We start from the raw sequence: 11,558 nt of genomic DNA, 5'->3' as shown, positions 1-11,558 counted from the left end.
TGAAAACTTACACTGCAACATTAACAATAACAATATTTGCTGTGCAACAATGTTGCTGCTATTACCCTTACGTGTCACTTTATCCCACAACTGTCACTTACTCCTACTTGTATACCTCTTATAGTATTGTATTTATTCTTATTTTTACACTGTATTTACTTTGCTATTTGTCTTTGTACCAGAATTTCCCCCCCGGGGATCAATAAAGGATGATCCTATCTTACTTTTTATGTTTCCGGTGGGTCAAATGCATCCACTGGAACATTACGAGAACTATGTTTTGACTTTGACTTTAACGCCTCTAAAAAAAAAATGTAATAAGTGAGCGCGTGGCTAAGGTAAACATTAGACGTAAAGCTGCTTTTGTTTCAGCTTCTTCCACCTTTTGTCAAAAAAGAGAAATTCTACATTTTTTAAAGACAATACATACTGCAGGTGTCAAAGCGACTTACATTCAAAGTGTTGTGGAGACATTTGCCCATGTTCTCCCCCGGCACGTCTCTTGTCTTCCCTCTAAATGATCCTTCCTTTCCTTATACATTCATTAGACGTGATCACCCTGCCAGCCTTCCAGTACCAGGGTAAAAAGTGCAACACAACAAAGCTTCAACCGTCAAACACTCTAATACGTCGCTCTTTTTTCTGTCATTTGCTGACCATAGTTTTTAATGAGACCCAACAAAAGCCTACAAGGTTATCTAAGAGGAGACTTGCACTAACTGTTTCTAGATAGGTGTTGTCTAATTCTGCCTTTTTTTTTTTTTTTTTTTTTTTTACAGTTTTCCAGTATATATATATATATTTATGTTATACAGCGTCTGCTCAACACAGCTGCAGTAGAGCGGCTTAACTTCACTACATGAAAACCACATCAGTGAGTTATAATACATTGATTTTCAGTGCTGTAATGCTATCAAAGTCTAAGGAATGGGAGGTCTGCCTGACAATGAAGTAAAATCTCTTTAATCTTTATCCTCGGGCAGATCAGGTTTGGTGTCTATGTCGTGTTCTAGACGGTAACATCTCCTCAAAAATACAGATGTCTTACACGTTGTACTTATCACAGGGAGCTAAACTCTGGAGTTAGTTATTGTATAAAAGCAGATAGATGTGTACGAGTCCAGCATCAGAAGCAAAGGGGGATGTGGGGAGGAGTTCTGCAAGCTATAGTGTGTGTAACTCCGGGCTTAGCTGCCCTGTGTCAGGTTCTGCATTTGTTTGGCAACGTCGTACACGTAGGCGATGTCCGGCCTCTTCTCCGGGTCAGGGTTGATGCACATATCTACCAAATTCCTCAGCTGGGGAGAGGGACGGGGGGGGGTGTTGGTTAGGAGGTAAAGAGAGAAATAATAAAGTCAATGACACTGTGGTGGGATTAAACTGTGGATCAAAAATAAAGCAGATCCAGAAGTGAACAAACTCAGTGAACTAACAGACCTGCTCGTCTTTTAATGCCCTCTAGATGAGCTCGCTCTATAACAGCAATTACACGAGGCTGGGTTAGCGCACTAATCGCTAAACGGTCTGCTGAATCCACTTTTACCGGAGGCCCACACACACACACACACACACAGACAAACAGGCACACCCACTCGCATGCACACACTGCTGCCACTCCATTGCCATCCGGAGACAGCGCTTACACTTGAAGCCGAGCGAAGCGGCTGATTGGAGCAGATAGATAGACAGGCTCGCAGGCGGAACAGCCACCGCCATCATTAAAAAAAAAGAAGAGAATAAAAGATGGAGAGGAAAGAAAAAAAAAAAACATCTACGCGAGGTCGCTATGGTAACCGTCTGCCGACTTCATGGCCGCTGTTGCGTGGCACCGGCTTGGACGAGTTCTCGTCAGCCGCTGTGTTTGTGTGCGTGTGCGTGTGTGTGTGTGAGAGAGAGAAAGTGGGAGAAAGATGCAAATTCAGACAGTCTGAGAATTAGTCCCACAGAATAGAGACGGAGGGGGGGAGAGAAGAGATGCAGATATGTAAAATATTCATGCGCTTCTTTGCATGGCGAGTGGGGTGGGGGTGTCAGGTGGAGGGAGGGGGGGGAGTAGGAGTTAGTGAAGGGAGGCGTGGGGGGGGAGCATAGACGGAGATGGTTAAATGACACAACAAAGATGAGCAGCTGACAGTTTGCTGCCGATCCTTCAGGAGCATTGTTTACATCCAGACAGGCGCTGCAGGCACCCCCCTCATCTCCATCTCTCCATCGCCCTGTCTCTCGCTCTATCATTCCCTCTCTCTTTCACTTTGTCTCCCTTTCTCCTGGATGGGGGTGACATGTGGGGCAACGCAGAAGCTCAGAGTGGTGTGTGTGTGTGTGTGTGTATGTATGTGTGGAGAAATGGAGCTGTTGTAACAAAATATACACTTGCACAATTGCTCCTCCACATACCAACACACACAGACAGACACTGCAGAGGGTTGAAGCACCTCGAAATTAACCTTTATTAACCTAATGACGTAAATACAGTGAATTAGAAAAGCCTCTCTCTCTTTACAGTGTGACATAAATAAAGATAGCCACTTAAAAAAGCAACTGAGGACTTCTGTGTGCAGATACACTGATAGCAGAGAGGCATGTTGGGCACATTAAGTCTTTAAGGACCAGCATGTTTTCAGGTCTTAGACCCAAAGTAACATGCATGCTTCGCGTCTTTAGCCAACATACATCTAATATAAATAGAAACCTGGTTTTAGGTTCTCATACGTGTGGCTGTGCTGTTTTTCCTTATTTATATATATGACTTTAATAGGGCTGTCCCGAATACCGTTTTTTGGGCCTCGAAGCTTCAACAGCCATTATTCGATTGCATTCGAAGCTTCGCTAAAAAGGGGTGGGTTCTCAATTTACGTACACTAAATCAAGCTTTGCCAGCTGCAGATAATGTTCCACATTTCGGCTTTTTAAAAGGTCCTCCACTTCCTTCTTGTTGTGACAGTAGCTTCTCCGTCAGACGGATGGTCAGTTTTAGTCTCCTTTTGTTGGAGCCATAATGTGTTTTTTTTTAAATTGGTTTTATGTGTAACACGGTGACTGTGTATCATGCTGTTCCGATATCGAACACCAGGTGGAGCGTCATGTATAGGAGGTAATCCCCAGGTGACCAGGAGCAGGTGAGTGTGTATGCGGAGGTAGGCCTGAACAATTAATAGAAATTTAATTGAAATCACAATCACCTGCTGCAATTCGCAAATCACAGGAGGCGCTATTAATAATCCATCATTTTATATGTTCTTCAATGAAAATGAGAAAAATGATGTAAAAATGATCATTCCATTTAATATCACAAATCATATCAAAATCGCAATATAAGTCAACATTAGGTATTTGTTTCACAATCGTTCAGCCCTATGCGGAGGCAAACTAAGTTTTTGTCTTGTTACCGTCGGTGTGTCGTGCCCGGTCGGTTCAGCTTGCTTTATGTTTGATGAATGGAAAACATTGCTGCAGTATAATGGACACTGAAATCTGCCTTGATGAACTTGATTGAATGCTAACAGAAAGAGATCCCCAAATAACCGTCCACACATCAGTGGTTATTTAGATATATTGGTTTGTTTAAAAGTCACTACAATGATTAATGTTGGGTTATTATTCCGTAAGCTAATTCTAATTTTGGAGGGGTTAAAAAGGAAAAAAGTGATTTTTGCCGAGGCATTCGGGTCAGCCCTCGATTTGAAACTGACTTTGTTCTGGTTTTGGACAGAAAACATGAGAAAGAATAAAAACATTTGAAGACATCACCAAGGGCTCTCAGAAAGTATTCTGGGCACTTTTTTCTGACTTTTCATGAACAGACCAACTAATCAGTTAATTATAGAGAAATTATAAAGTAATGTAAAACAACAGTTTGCATCCCTAATGTAATTTGTTACATGCGTGCCGACATGCCAATGACTATGATCGTTGTAATGCCTCATACATGAGTGGACAGACAATATTGTTAATATGAATATTATTATGAAATAACTCACAAAGCTTTAGTGCACATATAACAAGAAGCAGTGTCATTGCGTATTGGATCTTAGACCTCAGTAAATGCGACGTGTCTGAGTCAGCGTCCAGAGTTCTGTGCATGTGTGTATATGCGACTTACTTAAAAGAAAAGAGCAGAAAGGTTAGAAACACAATGCCACCCACACAAAGAGGGCATGCAAACACAAAGCCAAGTGCACCCATACACACGTCACCGCCAATCAGCAATAAGGCGATCTTTAACCACAGCCCGACTACATTTCATTCTTGTGCACGGTAAGTCTACGCAGAATTACAGCAGATGATTTAACATTTAGTAAGGGAAACATGACACTCCAGACAATTACGTTTCAGCCCACTTTGCAGCACGGCCAGATGCTTTTGATATGTGCAGTTTAATTTTCAAACGGTTAAAATCATAGCCGGCCTTTTGATCACAGAGTAAGATCATGTTGTACTGTAGCTCAGGCAGTTGGGTGGATTTCACTTACATATAAAAATTTAATTTAATAGTCAACACAAGTAAAAATCAGCAAACTGGCAAAGAGAAAGAGGAACCGTCCACCGTGGCTTAAAACAGGAGTTCACTTAAAAAATATGAAGGATTTTCCAATGTTTGTTTTAAAGACGTTCTGCAGTAGAGTCCTTTTAAAATACTGAGCAGGTCCATAACTACCGGTACTTACCGGAGCAGTCAAAGGAAGCCGACGCAGAACTTACCTCCTCTGAGTAGTGATCTGAGGGAAGAGGGGGGTAGTCGCACTGTTCTATCTTCTTACAAAGGGAGTAAAGGTTCATCTTATCCCCGTAGAACGGACTCTGTAAGGCTGCCATCTGATAAGTAAAGACATGAGGAAACAGGGAGGGGACATGTGGAGAGAAAGGGGGAGAAGATCAGAGGAAAGGATGTGAGAGAGCGAAATATACATTTAAGACATCCCAAAAATTCAACAGGTCCTACACAGAAGACACTGTACTGCATGTAGAAGAAGAAGCTGCAAAGTTTACTGCTGTGGAGAGACGAATAAAGACGGAAAACAAGTCGATATGTCTCAAGTTCGGTGCACATATCAAATCACAACACAGCCTTTTATGGTAGTTTTTTTGTAGTAGTAGTACAGTGAGTGGTGCTCAAATTCAAGTGAACCAAAACTGAAAAAAATCGTGCGTGTTTTTCTCTAGTTTGCCGGCCCTTTCTTCAGCACTGCTTGGAAAACTTTGAGAGGAGCATAAGAGGAAACGTAGAGCTGAGGAGAGTGTGAGGGGAGCGGCTGCAGCGCACACATATGAGAGAGAGGAGTATTTTTCAGTTTGCTGGAGCAGCGAGGAAACTGTATCCTCTGGAAAACAAATGCAAGCAGAGCAGAGCCGAGGAGAGGAGAGGCAGATGGGAACGGTAAGGAAGAGTGGAGAGGATATGGAGACTCTGCTGAGTGGAAATAGGTGAAGAATCCCTCCTGCCTTTCTAAGAATAGAAAACATTGCATGCCATTTTTGCCAGGCGTAGTGACTGACTCGCTTCCTATAAATGTGCATCATGCGAAAGGTGAAGCCTGCAGCAAACTTGCATAACAAACACATTGTTGTTTTTTTCTCCCTGATTCAGTGCTCTCAAAATAAGTAACATGCTCAGCATTAGTTGGAAAAGCTGTCAGTGTTGATGATGACGAGCTGCTTGGAGATGTTGGAGGTTGTAGACTTGGTTTTTACATTAAATATTACATAGGTACAGGTCAGTTGCAGTATGTGTAACACTAACGTCATATCATAGGAGGCAGAAAGAGGCCTTGTCTTATGCAAAGGATGCACGGTCAGATAGTTATATGTATACTCTATATGATATTCATATTCCAGCTTCACACCCTGCACTTGCTTTAGGCCAGAGAGCATCCCTACGCACCTTGAAATGATGCTGTACATATCAATGACTTACAGAAGACAGGAGGTTATAAGAAATGCTAAACAGGAGTCAGGGCCATAAACGGACAGTCATTGCTCAAAGGTTTCTAGGGGTGTGAATCTTTGATTTGGTTTCGATTCTTAAGATCACGATTCGATCCAAAATTGATTCTCGATTCAATCAATTTCCTTTTTGTAACAAAGGGGTGCTTTCTTCAGGATTTACTCCAGTCTGCTGTGTGCTAAGAAGCATATTATTAAATGACATTAAAGCACGGTAACATTTGTTCAAGATTATGCAGCTTTTGTATTTGCTACAATAAGGTAAATACACAGAGGCAAACCTAAGACAGAGGATTTATTTTTGCTTAAAATGCAAAAAACAAACGCACAATAATGCCACTTGAGACATCGATTTTCAGCTTGCGCGTGGACAGCTGCAGACTAACGTTCACAGCTGTGTGGCTCTCGTGCATCACTCGCGTTTGTATACGAGACTCGAGCTGCCAGGCATCCGTGATGTAGTGAGCGGTGTATGTCACTAAAGACTGGGTGGCTCGAGAGGTCCACGCATCGCAGGTAAGAGCTATTCTGTGGGCGTTGGTCGACGCTGCCCCCGTACATTACCGACGCTGAGAGCTAGCTAACGTTAGCAGCGCTACGGACTAGCCAAGACCGACACACAAATAACACAAGGGGCAACAATACACATTTTTTATATTGCACATTTTAATTGAATAAATATTACTATTTTTGCCATTTTCCACGTGTGCCTGCACTATTATCAGAGAATGAGCAGAATGTGTTTGACAGCCTGTTAATTAGTCGTGTTAAAAACAACGTGTCCGTATAATAATCCAAATGGAAGTGTTCCATACAGAAATCAGTTAATATGCAGCCTTCCACAATATCACACAAACAAACAAATATGTGTAAATAACTATTTATAATAAAAGGAGGTGGAGATTAACAGAAGCGGTCACTGGCTTTCCTCTGCCAGTCAGAATATGAACATTTTAACAACACCTGAGGACACCAGAGGATTTCTCAGCCTTCCTCTGAAAATGGACGCCTACCTCAGAGCAAAGAAAAACTCTTTGGACCTTTAAAGGCTTCTGCATACAGAATGTTAGATGTAATTTACCATTTTTGTCGACTCATTGCAAAGTCACAAGAACATCTACAAACATGTTGATGAATGGACACAGTTGGTGCATGTAGCGACACATGTAACCTTTGACATTTCCCCAAACGTTCCCGTCACATCCGTAACTTTTAGGCGGCTTCTTCATGTCAGGTTTTACTGCAAAATGTGTCAAACATTGAGGTTGCACAGATGGAAAAGTTCTCGCTTCCTCGTCTTCCGAGAGTCTCTGTCACAGCTTCCAGTGGGAATTCAATGTGACAGCAGCAGAATCTCAGCGGGTCATCTCTCCTCTGGACGAGAGTGACCAACATACATTCAATCAAATGATCACAATTATGCGGGGTACCCCCCACAAAAACACACAACAAAACATGATCTCCCTCTCTCTTCTTGGACACCTCTCTCTCTCCCACTCCTCAAACATAACAACTGAGACTGGCACAGCAGGCGGCCGACAGTGATGAGGTGTGTGAGGAAATGTGTATCTGTGTGTGTGTCAGCAACGATGTACCTCCATCAGTAACACAGCCTCATATCTGTACGCTGAGATTTCAGGTTTTATTCTGCAGTGATTAAGAGACTAAAACAGACTCAGATGCACATACAGCAACGATCACGAACGTCTTAGCTAGCTTCATGTTGGTAGCTATAGTTTACACCCTAAAAACTCATAGCTAATGCCAACATGTGCAGGTTTGCCAAGTAAAAAACAAGAAAAATCTATTATGTAAAACTGTTCTTCTTTAGTTTGTGGGGTCTTAAGTAAAAAAAACAATTTTTTTGTAAATAAAGATTTGCTTAAGTTGCATTTTTAAACAACTCTAATCATATGCCCATAAATCAATCATAATATAATAGCAGTGCTCTATAAGTTTGTATGGGCTGCTGCAGTGTAAATCAGCTATAAACAAAAAAGCATCTAAGTATAGCTAATATTTTTATCATCATAATTCATGCAAAATACCAGGCCACTATTTTCCTAAATTATATGTTAAAGTTGTAATTTCGAAGCTCTCAGTTTTGTTCTCTTTGGCGCCGCCTATGGCGATAAACTGTAATTGCGGGAGCACGCTTCCCAGATATCCAAACAGTGTGACGTCCACAGTAAGGCTTGATTTTCCTCGCTGACGGTCGCTTTCCTTTTTAGACTGTTTGCCTTCATCTGAGCGTCAAATTTGTTTCTTTTTCTTTGGATTTTCACTTATTGTTGAAGTTGTATCTGTAGTCATCCACCTTTTCTTTGTTTGTTCAGCCATTGTAGATTACTGTTTACTCGCAACACTCGCAGAGAGCGGAAAAGCAGCCGCTTAGCTCCGCCTACCCTCTCTGGCAGACCAACCATAGCTGGGTGATGGAAAACGCGTCACTAACTGAGCGCTGCTTGTGATTTTTTCCGCAAATGATGCCACAGGCACCCAGTCTGTAATACTGTAAATGCAAAGGCTTTCATCAGTGGGCCACAGGCTCAGTCACCATTGTGTTACCTCATTCGACGATAGATAGAGACTTAACAGACAGTTACTCTTTGCCATTCTTACTTTAAGTTGCAGTTTATACTGTTTATAACTGTTAATTAAAACACTAATAATAATGATGATTAGTCGTACGTGGCTGCAGTCTATCATTCATCATGTCATCAGTTCAGTGAGGTCAGAAAAGCTTTGATTGTACTATAAAACACTTATCCTAAAGGGTAACAGACATCTTGTGCCTTTATCTTAGAAACTAATCAGTTTTCCAGTAAACAAACTGAGAGCTCTCAAACACAGACAAACTAGAGGGCAGTGCCAGGCAGACTCAGCTGGTTGTCTTTCAGGCGAGGTGATCTGGAGGGTCACCATGTGTTCAGAAAACAAGCTGACTGCAACTAAAAGTTTAGTTTAGAAAGAACAATAAGAGAAAACACTCTAACAACAAATACATATGCTCTTTTTAGTACTGTATAACAGCTGGTGTGGACCTTCTGGGTGCTTCCCTGAACTAAAAATGTCTCAGTAAGCGAGAGGAGAAAAAAAAGCGAGGGAGACAGAAGCAGAGAAAACCAGCCGGCTACAGACACCAGGAGGCAAAGGGTTAAACAAGACCCCATCGTATTTTCATGCATCTTCTGCTTTTGACAGATGAAAAATGTCAACTGTCCTGTTTGTATTTGGGAGTTTTTGCACTATTCATCTGCTTCATTAGTGCCTGCTGCTCCTAGCCCCTGACAGCTGCCGGCCCCCTGCTCTCAGCGCACACACACACACACACACACACGCACACACACTTACTCCTTTTTTCAGGCTGTGTCGTCGCAATGGGTTAGATGATTGACTCACTCTCTGACCTCTGAGGCCCCGGTGTGTGAGTATGAGACTGTGTGTGTGTGTGTGTGTGTGTGTGTGTGTATGGTTCATTGATATTCGAGAGACATACAATGCACACGCATGCCTGCTGTCTGTCTAAGGGGTGTGAGCTGCTTGTGGCAGAACGTATGCACACTCTTGCAACACACAGTCCGGCACACACACACGCACGCACTAACGCGCACGCACACACACTCCCTCCTTTGTTCCTGGGCTCTTCTTCAGCTGGCCGGGCTGTGCTCTCCCCGGCCCAGGCATGTAAAGCCAGCATCCCTGTCCGTGTAAAAGGTCTGGATTTGGCCTTCCGGCTTAATTAAAACTGATGCCGCTCGCTCTCTCTCCAACTTTCCTCCCTGTACGCCAATTAAAAGGAGCTGCGAGAGGATCCAGTATCTCCCTAACCCCCCCCCTCTCTCCCTGGAGCCCTTATATCCTGGGACCAAAAGGCTTCTCCCTCATTTTTAAACACACATAAAATTATCGGCATATGCTACATGAAAACAAACGCCTAAATGTGTAAAACAGATATATTTTGTATGTTTCTCCTCACTTCCTCTCACACACACACACACACACTACAAGAGAGGGAGGCATGACTTTTTTATGTGCTCAATGGTCCTTCATGTGGTTTTATGATCATATATTAATCAAGGCAATAAGTCAAAGTGTAGGGACAGTCATTAAAAATACACCTACACCCAGTGGAGTCACGGCTGCTCCACTTCACACGCACTTAAAAGCGGAGAGGGAGGGAAGAGACGGAGAGGAAGAATGGAGGGATGAAATCAAAGGAGCAGATTGTTCTTGTGGCTTAGATTCTTGAGGAAAACTGATAAGTGATGTGTTCTTGTGGGCTCACTGCTGCTACCCTTTGCGCCGGTATTTGAATTTAACACTTTTTAGGAATAGTTTTAGGTATAAACGTATTTGCTTTCCTGCTGAGAGTTCAATCATAAAGTCAGAACGACTCTCATATCTGTGTTAAATATGAAGCTACAACTTTATAGCGTAACACGATAACTGAAAACGCATGTAAAGATGCTGTATCAGTGTGATGCTCTGCCCTCTCTGCCTGCTCTGGGTTTGGTTCACTTCCTGGTTCAGGAGCCAATGGGCAGAGTCGGGAAGGACATCTCTCATCACCTGAGTCATTGGGCTTCAGCTTATTTAAGTGGCTTCCGCTTTAACCTCCGTCTCTCCTCTCTTCCTCCCTGGCCTCCACCAGCTGGTTTGGTTGTTTCTGTGTTTTGGTAGCATTCAACAGGACACTCATCCATACACTGCATTCATGAGTGACCCAGCTAACTTCAATAATTATGTTTATTTTATCTTTAGTTTTACAATAAATTAATATAGTTTAAACAGTATTTCATGCGTGGTTCCCTTCTTCGTCACTGACTTTGAGCCAGTTTGTGACAAAAGTTCGGTACAAAAACTGTATTGTAATTTGTTTTTAAGGACTTTTTAGTTTTATAGTAAGTGGACAAATATGTGAGTCATCGCAGTCTAAAACTCTTACACCCAGGAAAAAGAAGTGAATAGGTATATTTTCCAATATTTCCAGTTATATTATTTACTCTTTTTGTTCGCCTACCAAGTCCTGAGTTTCCAAATGCCACTGTGCAGCGGGCTCATAAAAGTGAAACTGTTCTTAGTTGTTGTTAAACTGAAGGCAGAGTTTGTGTACGGTAGGAAGGAAAGCATGGAAAAGAAAGCTTATTGACACATTACCTATACATTACCTATACAAGAAGAGTAAAAAGAGGTTAGATAATTTGCAAGATTTGGCACAAACTGATACAGAAAATGGTAGGAAGAACAAGTATGCCAAAGCCCCCTTCCAACTGGTCAAAAAACCTGCTAACAACCAGCTTTTTTGCTTAGTGGGAAAGGTTACAATAGGCATTCAGACCCGGGTCAATGATGGGAACACAAAACCTGGGGCGACTCGCTTATCTCCGCCCCCTTTCTGGTGTGATGCTGTGGCGCACTTTGACGCCTGTCTCCTAACCCTGTTTCCGGCGCGTTTGTGACGTCAGACAGTGACGCAGCAGAAAAAAGACAGACAGGAGGATACTCCACTGGCAATGGGAAAATAGAGAATCAGCATTTCTTAGCAGGTCTTCACATGTCTGAAAAACCTGCGTTAACGTGCTCATTTTTGGCTGGAAAGGGGTATAACAGAT

General features: G+C 42.5%; 1 protein-coding gene across 2 annotated transcripts in view; it reads right to left on the bottom strand.

Annotated features, from left to right (window-relative positions):
* Nucleotides 1-648: 648 nt before the first annotated feature.
* The window catches only part of nek7 (NIMA-related kinase 7), a 67,180-nt gene continuing 56,270 nt past the window's right edge, over nucleotides 649-11,558 (bottom strand). For both annotated transcript variants that reach the window (XM_069680109.1, XM_069680110.1), the window contains exons 9-10: nucleotides 4,702-4,815; nucleotides 649-1,298 (exon numbers count right to left, since the gene is read on the bottom strand). In XM_069680109.1, the coding sequence (XP_069536210.1) occupies nucleotides 1,188-1,298; nucleotides 4,702-4,815 (225 nt within the window). In that variant the 3' untranslated portion in view covers nucleotides 649-1,187. The remainder of the gene's footprint in view (nucleotides 1,299-4,701; nucleotides 4,816-11,558) is intronic.

This window comes from Semicossyphus pulcher, unplaced genomic scaffold, assembly GCF_022749685.1.
Source record: "Semicossyphus pulcher isolate SPU_LCO1_2020_fin unplaced genomic scaffold, fSemPul1.0.p SCAF_4, whole genome shotgun sequence".
Classification (NCBI taxonomy): Eukaryota; Metazoa; Chordata; class Actinopteri; order Labriformes; family Labridae; genus Semicossyphus; species Semicossyphus pulcher.
Note: the sequence above shows the minus strand (reverse complement) of the source record. Positions and strands in the feature narration are given on the sequence as shown.